We start from the raw sequence: 16,722 nt of genomic DNA on the forward strand, positions 1-16,722 counted from the left end.
GTCTAATCAAGCTCTGGAACAGTTCCTCCATTGCTATGTCTCAGATCACCACAATAATTGGTCTGAACTGTTAGCTTGGGCAGAGTTTGCTCGTAATAGTGCTATTAATGCTTCCTCCAAGATACCCCCATTCATGGCGAATTATGGGTTTCAACCATCCTTGTTGCCCGATTCATTCATGTCTCAGGGTATTCCGCCTTTGGAGGAGCATCTCCGGCAACTCCGTTCCACGTGGGTGCAGATTCAGGATTGTCTTCATCGTTCTATGCTGCGCCAAATGTTCCAGGCTGATCGTAGGCGTCTGCCCGCACCTTCCTACCAGGTTGGTGAGAGAGTTTGGCTGTCCTCCCACAACTTGAACCTTCGTGTGCCTTCCAATAAATTGGCTCCCCATTATGTTGGTCCTTTTCGAATACTCTGACTGGTTAATCCTGTGGCCTACGCTCTTGACCTTCCTCCTGCTATGCGCATCTCAAATGTTTTTCATGTCTCCCTCTTGAAACCATTGGTTTGTAATCGGTTTACCACTGTGTTGCCTCGTCCCCGTCCTATCTTTGTTGACAACCATGAGGAGTATGAGGTCAGCAGCATTATTGACTCTCGTATGTCCAGGGGCCGTGTACAGTATTTGGTTCACTGGAGAGGCTACGGTCCGGAGGAGCGTTCTTGGGTTCCCTCCTCTGCTGTTCATGCTCCCGCCCTCCTGCGTGCCTTCCATGCCCGTGTCCCCAATAAGCCTTTTGTCCCCCCGCGGGGGAGGGGTCGTTGAGGGGAGGGTACTGTCAGGGTTTTTTCCCTGTTGTGTTTGCCATGTGCTGCTGGCAGCCATTTTACTCACCTCTCTTCCTGACTATGGTGCATTGTGGGGGATGCTGCTCAATTCCTGCACTTCCTTTTATGGCCAGACTGGTGTGCATCATCCATGTGAGACAGGATGCAGTCTCAGAATTGTGATGTCATCACTTATTATTTAAAGGGCCTCTGTTCAGTATGCTTTGCCTTTGCGTTATCTCAGACCTGTTTGTGAGAGTTCCTGTGTATTACCTGGCTGCCTGACGTCCTTCCTGGTTCCTGATCCCTGGCTTGTTCCTGACTCTGCTGTTTTCCTTGTTCCTGATACCGGATCTTCTGACTATTCGCTTTGGCTCCTGACTCGGCTCGTCTGACTGCCAGCTCTGGTTTTGATTCCTGGCTTGTTATTTGACTGGTGGACTTTTTATTATTTTTTGCTATTAATAAAGGTGTGATTATTTTTGCACTTCTCGTCTCAGTCTGATTCCTGTCACCCTGACATGCGTCCCTTTCACAATACTTATAGACCCCTCAATGCCATTACTAGCTCACAAACAGCCTATCATCCCCTATAGTACCATGCAGAACCGCTGCTGCTTCCCAGGCAACTCGGGCCCACGTGGATCCCTACGCCAATCCTTCCAGTCTGGCTGAACAAGTCAATGTTGTGCCACATGCATAGCCCAGCTCCTCAAATCAAGCCTGACAGGCCAAACCTGCCGTACATCTGCTCCGGGCTCACTTGCCACTATCCCCACACTTAAGCACTAGCAAGCTAGTAGCTCAGTACCATCAACGTAGTTTGATCAGAGGGGCGTGTTTGACTGCTCCTGCTTTAAAGAAACGTCTGGGGCCGCAGGGCAGGTAAGAGCTACCAGCCGCTGCATGGGTCCCACCATTCAGCTGTGCGCAGGGAAGCAGCATCTTCTCCTCACACGTTCTGGATCTGCACTCAGCTTCTCCTTGCAGTCCTGGTCAAAATTTGATGCTTCCAGCCACAATCCTGCTCAGCTCTAAACTTGCTGAGAAAACACCTCCTGAAAGCAGCCACAGCAAGACAGATAAGAGGTAAGAGCCACCTGCCGTTCAACGGGTCCCGCCATTCAGCTGTACACAGGAAAGCAGCAGCTTCTCCTCGCAAGTGCTGATCCTGAAATGCCACACTTCCGCTACCTTCCACCGCCTACCCTCATGAGGCCCAACCTACTGGCCCCCATATGACCCTTCCACTTGGCCTCCATGGGGGTCACAGAACCCTTTCCTCAAAGTTTTCATTCAGGGTTCCTCTTTATTAGTGTCAGTGATGTCGGGGAGTGGCTGAATAGTGGTTAGGGGTTAATAACTTTATTTAGTGTCAGTGATGTTGGGTGGCAGATTAGGGGTGTTTAGATTAGGGGTTTATGTTAGGGTTAAACATAACTTTCTTTTCCCTATAGACATCAATGGGGTTGCTTTACGGCGATCTCCATTCCGCAATTGCAGGAGTTAGTTTTTTTTCTAACACTTTCTCCCCATTGATGTCTATGGGGGAAAACGTTCACAAGCACGTAAACTCTGCCCTTGGCTTTGGTGCGGTATGGAGCTTAACGCACCATAATGCACAGCACAAGAAAGTTTTTCAGTAACTCGTAATGGCAGCGCTATGGGGAGTGCAATAACGCACATTTTTTGGCATTATTTTCACACCCTGTTTAGCACAAAACTCGTAATCTATGTGATTGTTCTGTAAGTGAAGAACATTGGAATGTGAACTATTCATAACTCCTGTCAGGTTAGCGTAAGAGCGATAGGTGTTAGTTTTTTTCTTGTTCTTGTTTTCTTCTGACTTCTATGAGGAGAATACGTTACTTTTAACTTGTAATACGTGTGATACCCAAAGCTTCCATCTAGTGAAGTAAACGCTTGAGCGGGAGCACTAAATAGTGCTCCACATGTAATCTAGCCCATAGTGTATAGCACACTAAACACAATGAAAAAAAATATTTTAACTGATCTGGTGCAAAAATCCATTATTCAAGGTTTTTAAGGTAATATATAAGAGCGATTTTATTGTGTATCTAAGAGTTAATTTTAAAATGTATTAACATTTTTTGGTGAATGGATTTTCTTGATTTCTAGTTTTTGTGCTTGTGAGACATCTCACTTTTCACCATAAGAACTTCATTATTATTTATTAGCCAGTAAACAGGAACCTAAGTAGCTGAACACACAGTTATACTTTCAAATTTAACACACTGGTTTTGTGGGGGGAAAAATATGTTTAAATAGTTTTAATTTATATGCATGTTATACAGTACATGCTTTGATGTAATATCCCTTTTATGTTGAAACTTAACATAATTACATCTTTTGTATGGTTAAAAAAAACTTATTATAATCTTTCCATTAAAGGGACAGTAAAGTCAAAATTAAAGTTTCATGATTCAAATAGAACATGCAATTTTAAACAACTTTCAAATGTATTTCTATTATCTAAATTGCTTTGTTTCTTGATATGCTTTGTTGAAAAGCATACCTTGGTAGGCTCAGGAACAGCAGTGCACTGCGGGGAACTAGCTGCTGATTGGTGGCTGCACACATTTGCCTCCATTGATTGGTTCACCTGATGTGTTCAACTAGCTCCTAGTAGTTCATTGCTGCTCCTTTAACTAAGGATATCAAGATAATTAAGCAAATTTGATAATAGAAGTGAATTGGAAAGTTGTTTAAAATTGCACAATCTATCTGAATCATAAAAGAAAACATTTGGGTTTATGTCCCTTTAAGATCTAATAATTTAGATACACCAAATAATTTTCACAGTCACTGTGATTAATAGTGTGTGTGTGTGTTTAAAGGGATAGAAAAATCAAATACTTTCTTTTGTGATTCAGGCAGAGCATACAATTTGAAAAAAAAGTTTTGCTTTGTTCACATTGTATTCTTTGTTGAAGAAATATCTGCCATATAGTGCTCTTGCAAATGGATAACATTCTTGCAAAACTGCTGCCATATAGTGCTCCAGACATGGACAGGCTCCTGAGCTTACATTCCTGCTTTTTAACTAAAGATACCAAGAGAACAAAGAAAAATTGATAATAGAAGTAACATACGGCTAGATTATGTTATGTCTTGCGTTATGAGTAAAAAAGCAGCGTTAAGCCTCATAACGCTGCTTTTTTACTCCCGCAGGTATTACGAATCTTGCAGAATTAGGGCACCGCACACTTTTTTGGCCTCACCGCAAATCAACTTACCAAAATTGTGTAAACTCTTTTTTCAATGGGACTTCCATAGCACCGGTATTACAAGCTTGTCCTGGGAGGCCAAAAAGTGAGCGGTACAGCCTATACCATCAAGATTTGTAACACATTCTAAAGACAGTAGTTATGAGTTTTACACTACAAAGCCGTAGCATAAAACTCATAACTAAAGTGCTAAAAAGTACACTAACACCCATAAACTACCTATTAACCCCTAAACCGAGGCCCTCCCGCATTGCAAACACTAAAATAAAATTATTAACGCCTAATCTGCCGCTCCCAACATCGCCGCCACTAGAATAAACATATTAACCCCTAAACCGCCGCACTCCCGCCTCGCAAACACTAGTTAAATATTATTAACCCGATAATCTGCCGCCCCTAACATCGCCACCACCTACCTACATTTATTAACCCTTAATTTGCTGCCCCCAACGTCGCTGTCACTATACTAAATTTATTAACCCCTAAATCTAAGTCTAACCCTAACCCTAACACCCCCTAATTAAAATAAATATAGCTATTGCAGCTAGCTTAGGGTTTATTTTACAGGTAATTATTTAGTTTTAAATAGGAATTATTTAGTTGTTAATAGTAGGTTTGATTTAGATTTAATTTAATTATATTTAAGTTAGAGGGGGTTAGGGTTAGACTTAGATTTAGGGGTTAATATGTTTATGTTTCGATGCGGGACTGCAGTGGTTTAGGGGTTAATATGTTTATTATAGTGGTGGCGATGTCCGGAGCGGCAGATTAGGGGTTAATAAGAATAATGTAGGTGTCGGCGATGTCCTGAGCGGCAGATTAGGGGTTAATAAATATAATGTAGGTGTCGGTGATGTCGGGGGCAGCAGATTAGGGGTTAATGAGTGTAAGATTAGGGGTATTTAGACTTGGGGTTCATGTTAGGGTGTTAGGTGTAAACATAAAATGTGTTTCCCCATAGGAATCAATGGGGCTGCGTTACTGAGCTTTACACTGCTTTATTGCAGGTGTTAGACTTTTTATCAGCTGGCTCTCCCCATTGATGTCTATGGGGAAATCGTGCACGAGCACGTACAACCAGCTCACCGCTGACTTAAGCAGCGCTGGTATTGGAGTACGGTATGGAACACAATTTTGCTCTACGCTCACTTCTTGTCTTTTAACGCCGGGTTTCTGAAAACCTGTAATATCAGCGCTGTAGGAAAGTGAGTGGTGACAATAACGTGCAAGTTAGTACAGCACCCCTCATAACGCAAAACTCGTAATCTAGCCGTTAGAAAGTTGTTTCAAATTGCATGATCTATCTGAATCACAAAAGAAATGTTTTAAGATTCATTTTTATTTAAATAAATAAAAGCATTAATAAACTGTTTGTTTTGTAACTACGACTTTGCCATGTTTAGCAAAATATGTTTAGGAAATGTATTTTATTTGTAAATGTTAAACATAGCACATAGAGGCTGAATGCTGTACTGAAAACTATATAAGAGGCCACAATGTTTTACACAGAATTCATTTCTAATTTAAGTTCTATGTTTTCACTAGGGCATGTGCTCCTGCAAATGAGAACATCACCTTTAGTCCTAACTCTACAGAAGGAGCCAGTAATGAAACACAAGAAAGCTCTGGTTATGATAGCTATGAAACTACAACATTGTGGTCAATAACCACAATCAGCTGTATAATTGTAGCATTTGTTTTCAGCAAAGGAAAACCATTCAGAAAACCAATATATACAAATTGTAAGTGTGCTTTATAAAACATTCTGTAACTCAGGGTCTATTTCACTAAAGTGATCTAGACATTATTGCAATTTACATGTAAAGTTAGTTGTTTTCCTTAATGGCCTGATGACTTTGTAATATGCTAAATTCAGTTTTTTACATTGGCCAATAATTTGTCTGGCTATCTGATATCCTCTAAAATTACAAATGACACAGAGCTTCAGGTAGGCTATAGAGTAAATAAATCCAAAAGTAATTCATATTGCCAGGCTCATCTTTCTTACACGTCGCTCTTCATCTGCTGCACCTCTCTGCCAATCCCTTCACTGGCTTGCTCTTGCCTCTAGGATTAAACACAAAATTCTCACTCTGACACACAAAGCCCTCAACTGCACAACTCCCCCCTACAGCTCAGACCTTGTTTCCAGATACTCTCTCTCTCGTCCCCTTCACTCTGTTTATGACCTCCTACTCTCCTCCTCTCTGGTTACCTCCCACTCCCACTCACAGGACTTCTCCAGACTGGCTCTATCTTGTGGAACTCTCTGCCTCACTCTCCCCTAGTTTTGAAAATTTTAAGCGCTCTCTAAAGACTCTACTGTTCAGGGATGCATACAACCTACACTAACCTAAAATAAAGAATTATACCGTTTCCTCTCCTCCATTGCTATCCCTTGAACCCCCTTAGCATGTAAGCCTAAGAGCCCAACTGCTTGCAGATCACCGTCTTTAGAGCTGACTACAAAAGTGTGACTCTTGGAAGGGCCCTCTACTCGTTTGATACCTATAAATGTCTCCATGTATTCCTTCTATGTTTATAGCGCTACAGAATATGTTGGCGCTCTACAAATAACCGATAATAATAATAATAATATTGGTAATTCTGGGGGTACATAGGGATGAAAAACACCTACAGTCTTTAGTTTGCTCCCCCATCGTGCATTACTGGCTACAGGAGAGATGCTCTATTAGACGCTTGGTGAGCTGAGGTAGAAGCTAGAAATTGCCCCTACCCTCAGAAACCACTTAGTAATGAATACACCATCTAACCACTGTGTGTAATCCCATGTGATAAGTGTTTTTTTTATAGACTGGCATATTGCTTTTAAAAAGAAAATGGATAACAATTTAAAAACCCAAATATCTAATGTATTTCAATTGCTTCAACATTTCAACCCAGCAAAATAATAATATTAATAATAAAAATAATAATGAGATTGACCGTTTGTATTGATTGAGTAGGCCCACTTTTTGTATATAACATCTCTCCCTTTCAAATTTTACAAATCAAGGTTGCCTTTGTTTAATTACAGTACATACACCATGACATTAGCTAAGCAAAATATGCAAACTGTATGGTTTCTATTGATTTGTCTAAAACTATTAAAATATGCAGTGCACTGAATTGTATTTGCTTATATTTATTGTGGAACATTTAATAAATAAAATTTAATTTATCTACCCATAGACATATTTATATGTTTGCTGCCAATCCAACTTGCTGCCTGTCTCTTTATTTTGTTTGCTGACTATGACAGTGTATATAAAGCATTGCAGGTGAGTATTCGATTAATTTATTATATGTTGTTTAAACATTTGTGCCTCTATCAATTTTGTAGATTAGAATTGATTCACATTCTTTTAAAAAAAAAAAAGTTGTAAAAGAAAACAAAAGAAAATATTTTCTTATAATGGTTTTAATATGTACATTGAGTGTTCTTAGAAGAATTGCAATACTGTGTCAGTCACTTTCACATATATATTTCAAAAATCCCTTCTGATTACTTGTCTAGATTCAATAAGATTGAGTGTTCCATCAAATGAGAAAATCCCTATGTTATATATATATATATATATATATATATATATATTTTTATGATATTGTAAATTAGACCAACAGGGGATTGGTAATCTGGTGAGCAATTTGTCTAACTGTTCTAGTGATTAGCATTGTGTTACAGAAAATATGGTAGATTATATTCCAGATTTAGGGCTAGATTACAAGTGGATAGCTAATTTATCGCGCACCCGTAAACGGGCAAATATGTCCGTTTATGGATGCGTGATAAATAACCAGCCATTGCAAGTGGCTGGTTATTGCTACCGCAAGCTCGCAGTAGCAATTAGCACTATGAAAATGAACCAGAGATCAGATCTCTGGTTAATGTTCTAAATGTGCCCAATTGCCCCAAATTTAAGTGTAGTGTAGTTTTTTATATTAAAAAATGTAGCTTATTTTTTAATTAACCCTTTGAGTTTCCCACACTGGTGCTAATGATGCTCAGAGCCATCACTAGCCCTCTCCCACCTTGAGGGAGATTTGAGGGCTCCCACTAGCTCCTACCCCGGCGATCGTGCCTGTAGAGTGACAGGCATCGCTGAGGCTTCCTGTTTTGCGTGGTGACGTCACGCCCAATAACGTGATGACGTCACGGTGCAACTTTATATATACTTAACAATGTTAAGTATAGGAGCAGGGGGTGTGCTGCTTAGAAGCCTTTATATCAGGCATCTAAGCAGCTACAGACCCCCAAGACCCAAAATTGGAAAGGTAATCACCTAACCTTTGCAACAGTGGGGGTCTGAAAAAAATAAAATAAAAGTTTTTAAAAAAATTCTTCAAAAAATAAAAATAACATTAAAAAATCTTAGCACCCAGGTGGGAAAGTGCTTAGCACTCAAAGGGTTAAAAAAATGCACAAAGCAGTTTTTAGGGGTTAAAGTCAGGGGTTGTGGGGTGTTGGAAAAAAATTACACTAAAAAGTGCATTTGCATAGCGATCTATGGGGAACTGTGTGTTCTCTATAAATATATATGTGTATGCTTATATAGATAAATATATTTATATATGTATATATTCATATATATATATATATTTAAATTTGCTGCGCGAATTACCCCATGCGCTGCGCAAGGTTCTATGCCATGTCTCTCAGAATGTAGCCTATGGAAGCGTGCTCGCAAAATCGAAATTTTGTGCTCCACTCGTAATCTGGCCCTTAAAGTTTAGTATAGAATTCATCTACAAAAATCCCTATTACTATTAATGATGAGTTTTATAGGATACAAAATTCATAAGCTTTTCAAATAGAATAGAATATACCCCTGTATCAGAACCTTGGAACATCATCAAAGTTTTACTTACACAATAAGGCCTAGTTTTCATTGATGTTGTAAATTGTGCAGAATGCTGATAATATAAAACACTTGCATAGACATTAATAGAGATACGTGTTACCTCCAGTTTACACAGTTTACAACTGTAATGGAAATGAGGCCATTGTATTTAGATCCTAGGAACAGGAATACCATTTTAATGATATGCATTTCTTTTATTTTGCAGCTTGTTTGCACTCCAACTCTATGGAGGATTTCCATCCTTATCATGCTATTTATTTTCTTCATTGTGTCTTTTATTGTTGAGGTATGTTTCCATCTTATTTACTATACTTTCAAGATAATACCAAATGATCAGTTTTACTGCAGAATACAGTACCCGTATAATTAAACAGTACAACATAGTAACTTGAAAGTTTGTTTCTCTTGTCTAAGGTTACATTAAACACCTTTTGTTTTTGTGTTAATATTGTGCTTTGTCCCACTCTCCCAGAAGAAACAAAAAAAGTAAAATCTGTAACCAAGGTTTTAAAAATGCTGCAAATTGTATAAACCAGCTATATCATTTTCAGCACCTGTGTATTATATCATTTGCTCACTAGGGGGCGAGGGACAAGCACAATTTTACACAAAAGCAAAAGGTGTTTATTGTACTTTTATATATACAGTATCTACATATGTGCAATATGTTTTTTTGTAGTATTTAGCATTGATATGTGTATATAATAACAAAATATATTATTTTACAAGCATAGTCTTCAGAATATTAGAATAGTATTAACTTGTATCATGTAAATACAACATAATCCAAATTAAGGTAAATAATATTTTATCAGCAAACTTATTTATGTATTTTTTTTCAGGAAGCCATTATTGAAAATAGAAAACTTTGGCTGTATTTGAAAAGATTAGTTAAATATTATTCAAAGAGTCAATATAGGATATTGTACAGAAAGCTACAGAATGATCCAATCTGGCCCCCAGTTAACGACACTCAATATGCTGATGCTGCTCAAATTGAAGTCACAAATGAAGTCTACTGCAATGAAGGATTTGAGAATGATGATTTTTAATTTGTATTATTATTATTGTTTTTTTTCTGTAGTGAAAAATACAACTTTATTTTTATAAACTGATACCTGATAAATATCTACCATTTTCTATTTTTCTTATAAGGATTGGACTCCACTTTTTTATTACTTTTTTTCTGCAATTTTTTTTAAAATGCATACTAGAAAAAATGCATTAATTTCAATTTCCTGGTATATTGACCAATGGATGGGGTTTCCAGTAGTTTTAAAAATGGTGTTGTCAAAATGGAGCATTGAATTATAGCTCTGATTAAGTTTTACAAGTTGTACTTAAACAAGTAATTTTATTATTTCCCTGTGATTATGACATTTTACATTTCTCTCTAGCAGCTAAGAGGTTAATCCTGGCCATATCCTTAAACTCCTAACCATAGTCAATGAAACTATCTTTAAACTCCTAACACTTGTAAGACTAACCATACTTTTTAAACATAATCCTGCCCACTAACCCAAAACCTAAGCAACTTTGCTCCATGCAGAGATATGGCACAGCAACACTTCAATGAGGATGTAATGATAGTAACAACAAAAAAATACCACCAATGTATAATTGGTGATGTATAATTTATAGGTTTAAAGGGAAAAAATAAACTTTCATTATTCAGATAGGGCATTTAATTTTAAACAACTTTTATCATTAAATTTGCTTTATTCTCTTGGTATTTTTTGTTGAAAGCTAAACCTAGGTAGGCTCATATGCTAATTTCTAAGCCATTAAAGGCCGCCTCTTAGCTCAATGCACTTTGACAGTTTTTCACAGCTAGGCAGTGCTAGTTCACGTGTGTCATATAAGTAACATTGTGCTCACTCCTGTGGAATTATTTAGCACTAATTTATAAAATGCAAGTCTGTCAAAAGACCTGAGATAGGGGCAGTCTGCAGATGCTTAGATGCATGGTAATCACAGGGGTAAAAAGTGTATTAATGTAACAGTATTGGTTATCCAAAACTGGGGAATAGGAAATAAAGGGATTATCTATCTTTCTAAACAATAAACATTTTCAAGTAGACTTTCCCTTTAAGGGAAAGAAGAAAAAGTACAGCTGCAGATTAAGTTAATTAAAATCTAAATAATACAACAAAATGTAGAAAGGTGTAGTGTCATATTTAAAGGGGTAGTCAAGTCACAATTAAACTTGCATGATTCAGACATGTAATTTTAAACAACTTTCCAATTTTTTTTTTATCATCAAATTTGTTTTTTTTCTCTTTGTATTCTTGTTTGAAAGCTAAACTTGATGTATTCATCACAAACATTAGCTTAAAATAAACTACTTATTTAAATATTAAAAAACTAATTGTAAAATGTTATTATCTATAATGTAATGAGTGCCACTGTGTTTTCCACTATGTTCACTTCTCTTGTGAGGCTAATTAGGAATAAATGTGTCACTAGACACATGACTTTGTGGAATAAAGCAGTATTAAATCTGGAATCTGCACTTACACATTTAACAGGAAATGGAAAACACACAATTTTCAGAATTAAAAAAACAAGAAAGGGGCAAAACAAATCATGAAAATATATTGCTAAGTTTACTTAATACATAAAATGTAGCCCTTAATATTACAAACTCAAAGGGTTTAAGGTCCCTTTTATCAAGATTCATTAAACCTCATACATTTTATTTCTTATGAATTAATAAAGTATTTGTTTTGCTAAGCAAATAAACAAATGATCAGCTAGATTACGAGTTTTGTCGGTAATGGTGCGGTGCTAACGAACAGTTTTCCCTCACCGCTCACCTAAAGACAACGCTGGTATTACGTTTTTTTTAAACCCGGCGTTAGGCACAGAAAAGTGAGCGTTGAGCAAAATTTTGCTCCACATCTCACCTCAATACTTATTAACCCCGTCCCCGCTATCTCTGACACCTACATTATATTATTAATCCCTAATTTGCCGCTCCGGACACCACCGCCACTTACATTATAGTTATGAACCCCTAATCTGCTGGCCCCAACATCGCCGACACCTACATTTTATTTATTGACCCCTAATATGCCGCCCCCAATGTCGCCGCAACCTAACTACACTTATTAACCCCTAATCTGCCGCCCCCAACGTCGCCACCACTATAATAAAGTTATTAACCCTTAAACCTAAGTCTAACCCTAACCCTAACAGCCCTAACTTAAATATAATTTAAATAAATCTAAATAAAATTACTATAATTAACTAAATTATTCCTATTTATAAATAAATACTTACCTATAAAATAAACTCTAAGATAGCTACAATATAACTAATAGTTACATTGTATCTATCTTAGGGTTTATTTTTATTTTACAGGCAACTTTGTATTTATTTTAACTAGGTAGAATAGTTATTAAATAGTTATTAACTATTTAATAGCTACCTAGCTAAAATAAAGACAAATATGCATGTAAAATAAATCCTAACCTAAGTTACAATTACACCTAACACTACACTATAATTAAATTAATTACCTTAACTAAATATAATTAAATACAATTTAAAAAAATTATCTAAAGTACGAAACCCCCCACCCACTAAATTACAGAAATAATAAAATAATTACAAGTTTTTTAAACTAACTACACCTAATCTAATCCCCCTAACAAAATAAAAAAGCCCCCCAAAATAATAAAAAGCCCTACCCTATACTAAATTACAAATAGCCCTTAAAAGGGACTTTTGCGGGGCATTGCCCCAAAGTAATCAGCTCTTGTACCTGTAAAAAGAGTACAATACCCCCCCTACATTAAAACCCACCACCCACACACCCAACCCTACTCTAAAACCCACCCAATACCCCCTTAATAAAACATAACACTAACCCCTTGAAAACCACCCTACCTTGAGAATTCTTCACCCAGCCAGGCTGAAGTTCTCAACGAAGCCGAGCGAAGTGGTGCTCCAGACGGGCAGAAGTCTTCATTGAAGCCAGGAAGAAGAGGTCCTCCAGACGGGCAGAAGTCTTCATCCAGGCGGCATCTTCTATCTTCATCCATCCGGCGTGGAGCGGCTCCATCTTCAAGACATCCGACGCGGAGTATCCTCTTCAAATGAAGTCCAACTGAAGAATGAGGTTCCTTTAAATGACGTCATCCAAGATGGCGTCCCTTGAATTACGATTCAGCCAATCGTAATTAAAGTAGAAAAAATCCTTTTGGCTGATGCAATCAGCCAATAGGATTGAAGTTCAATCCTATTGGCTGATCCAATCAGCCAATTGGATTGAGCTCGCATTATATTGGCTGATTGGATCAGCCAATAGAATGTGAGCTCAATCCTATTGGCTGATTGCCTCAGCCAATAGGATTTTTTCTACCTTAATTCCGATTGGCTGATAGAATTCTATCAGCCAATTGGAATTCAAGGGACGCCATCTTGGATAATGTCATTTAAAGGAACCTCATTCTTCAGTTGGACTTTGTTTGAAGAAGATGCTCCGTGTCGGATGTCTTGAAGATGGAGCCGCTCAGCGCCGGATGGATGAAGATAGAAGATACTGCCTGGATGAAGACTTCTGCCCGCCTGGAGGACTTCTTCTTCCCGGCTTCGATGAAGACTTCTGCCCGTATGGAGGACCACTTCGCCCGGCTTCATTGAGGACTTCGGCCCGGCTGGGTGAAGACTTCTCAAGGTAGGGTGATCTTCAAGGGGTTAGTGTTAGGTTTTATTAATGGAGGATTGGGTGGGTTTTAGAGTAGGGTTGGGTGTGTGGGTGGTGGGTTTTAATGTTGGGGGGTATTGTATTTTTTTACAGGTAAAAGAGCTGATTACTTTGGGGCAATGCCCTGCAAAAGGCCCTTTTAAGGGCTATTTGTAATTTAGTATAGGGTAGGGCTTTTTAATATTTTGGGGGGCTTTTTTATTTTATTAGGGGGGTTAGATTAGGTGTAATTAGTTTAAAAAACTTGTAATTATTTTATTATTTTCTGTAATTTAGTGGTTTTTTTTTCGTACTTTAGATAAGTGTATTTAATTGTATTTAATTGTAGTTAGTTTAGGTAATTTATTTAATTATAGTGTAGTGTTAGGTATAATTGTAACTTAGGTTAGGATTTATTTTACAGGTAAATTTAACTTTATTTTAACTAGGTAGCTATTAAATAGTTAATAACTATTTAATAACTATTCTACCTAGTTAAAATAAATACAAAGTTGCCTGTAAAATAAAAATAAACTCTAAACTAGCTACAATGTAACTATTAGTTATATTGTAGCTAGCTTAGGGTTTATTTTATAGGTAAGTATTTAGTTTTAAATAGGAATAATTTAGTTAATTATAGTAATTATATGTAGATTTATTAAAATTATATTTAAGTTAGGGGGTTAGAGTTAGATTTAGGGGTTAATACATTTAATATAGTGGCGGCGACGTTAGGGGCAGCAGATTAGGGGTTAATAAATGTAGGTAGGTTGCAGCGATGTTAGGGACGGCAGATTATGGGTTAATACAATTTAACTAGTGTTTGCGATGCGGGAGTACAGCAGTTTAGGGGTTCATATATTTATTATAGTGGCGGCAATCTCTGGTTCGGCAGATTAGAGGTTAAAATTTTATTATAGTGTTTGCGAGTTGGGGGGGCCTCGGTTTAGGGGTAAATTGGTAGTTTGTGGGTGTTAGTGTACTTTTTAGCACTTTAGTTAAGAGCTTTATGTTACGGCGTTAGCCCATAAAACTCTTAACTACTGACTTTTAAATGCGGTACCAGTCTTGACAGGACAGGGTCTACCGCTCACTTTTAGGAAGACTCGTAATACCGGCGTTAGGAAAATCCCATTGAAAATATAGGATACGCAATTGACGTAAGTGGATTTGCGGTATTTTAGAGTTGCGCCAAAAAAGTGAGCGGTACACCTGTACCTGCAAGACTCATAATACCAGCGGGCATTAAAAAGCAGCGTTGGGACCTCTCAACACTGCTTTTTAACCCTAACGCAAGACTCGTAATCTAGCCGTATGTTTTTAAAAATACTGATGCATCCTAGAACTACTCTGTGCTGAATTGTGCATCTAAGAAACTTAATTTAACTTAAAAAGGCCAAACCACTGAACTGGCATGAACTATTTATACTATAAAACATATGGGCAAGAAAAAAAAAGAAAAAAGAAAAACTACAATAAAAAAAACATAAAACATAAAAAGATAAATACTAGACAGGGATATGCAGATTGATATAGAAGAAATAGAGGCCCTGCTCCTTAGAGAATTTGCAATCTAAAACATACACACTCCAAAAAATGTTCAAAGATATATGCACTTAAAGGGACAGTCTACACCAGAATTTTTATTGTTTAAAAAGATAGATAATCCTTTTTTTTACCCATTCCCTAGTTTTGCATAACCAACACAGTTATATAAATACACTTTTTACCTCTGTGATTACCTTGCATCTAAGCCTCTGCAAACTGCCCCCTTATTTCAGTTCTTTTGACAGACAATTTTAGCCAATCAGAGCTGGCTCACTGGAACTCCACGTGAGTGAGCACAGTGTTATCTATATGACACGCATGAACTAACACCCTCTAGTGGTGAAAAACTGTCAGAATGCCCTGAGAGAAGAGGCGGCCTTCAAGGGCTTATACATTAGAATATGAACCTCCTATGTTTAGCTTTCAACTAAGAATACCAAGAGAACAAAGCAAAATTGGTGATGAAAGTAAATTGGAAAATTGTTTAAAATGATATTCTCTATCTGAATCATGAAAGTTTATTTTGGACTAGACTGTCCCTTTAAAGGAATCTAAGGAATTTAAAAAGAGTAGCACAAAGAGCATATAATCCAGAAACCACATCAGTGGCAAAGGGTGGTTAAAAAATAGACTTTAGTTGAGATCCATATTAAAAAGTGTAGGAGGACCAGTGGCAATTCTTGAACTTCATATTGGGGGAGGGGGTGGAATTGGGAGAACTAACAATGGTGGTGAAGACACAGGACACATAATGCATGGAGCCCTTTGCAGCTCAAAGGGGGTGCTACACGTGCGTTTGGAGGTGCAGAGCAACCTTCAGCAGCTCCATAGAACAGGCTGAGGAGTGTACAACAGACTTGACAGACAAGGACATCTAAGTGCATTAAACATATTAATTTAAAAATATTAAAATCTATATATTACTTCTTTAGCTTTATTCTTGAAATTGAAGTAACTGTTTTTGCTAACTGACACCACCACACATAATAAAAATTTCAGTCCTGCTGTTCATGCATGGGTATATTTTTGAGATCAATGGATGGTGGTTTCATTGAGTAACACCAGCTATTTGAAATGCATACAACAATTGGGACCAGATTACAAGTGGAGCACTAAATATCGCTTTCATGAAAGTGATTATTTTCTCTCCACTGTGTAATACCAGCGCACGCACCGCAATGAGAACGTGAGCTCATATTCACATTGCTGGGAAGCATTGCACTCACAAGAGTGTGTTTCCAAAAGCTCCAATGGGAGCAGTGAAGGTATAAATAGCGCAGCGATGGCAGCATATATATATATATATATATATATATATATATATATATATATATATATAGAACAATGTCCAAACAAATGCACTTTAGCTCCCAGTGAACAAGGTGCCAGTGGGTGCCGAAACGTTTGGGGAAGTTCATGTTTTATCGTTGTATCAATGAAAGGATATTTTATTCTGATGAAAATCCGGTGAGTGCAGTGTTCTGTTCTGGATGAATGAATTTCAAGTCTGCTATATATATATATATTTACAGGGAACACACAGTTCACATAGACCTCAATGTAAAGGCACTCCTGCCAACTTTAGACCTCAAAAACTGCCTAG

At 37.5% G+C, this 16,722-nt stretch overlaps 1 protein-coding gene across 1 annotated transcript in view; it reads left to right on the plus strand.

Moving 5' to 3' along the window:
- Positions 1 to 10,027, plus strand: part of LOC128657506 (probable cation-transporting ATPase 13A4) — a 118,575-nt gene extending 108,548 nt beyond the window's left edge. Inside the window, exons 27-30 of the mRNA XM_053711873.1 lie at positions 5,565 to 5,761; positions 7,212 to 7,300; positions 9,087 to 9,167; positions 9,724 to 10,027. Of these exons, the coding sequence (XP_053567848.1) occupies positions 5,565 to 5,761; positions 7,212 to 7,300; positions 9,087 to 9,167; positions 9,724 to 9,933 (577 nt within the window). The 3' untranslated portion in view covers positions 9,934 to 10,027. The remainder of the gene's footprint in view (positions 1 to 5,564; positions 5,762 to 7,211; positions 7,301 to 9,086; positions 9,168 to 9,723) is intronic.
- The last annotated feature ends 6,695 nt before the right edge of the window (positions 10,028 to 16,722 follow it).

This window comes from Bombina bombina, chromosome 4, assembly GCF_027579735.1.
Source record: "Bombina bombina isolate aBomBom1 chromosome 4, aBomBom1.pri, whole genome shotgun sequence".
Lineage (NCBI taxonomy): Eukaryota > Metazoa > Chordata > Amphibia > Anura > Bombinatoridae > Bombina > Bombina bombina.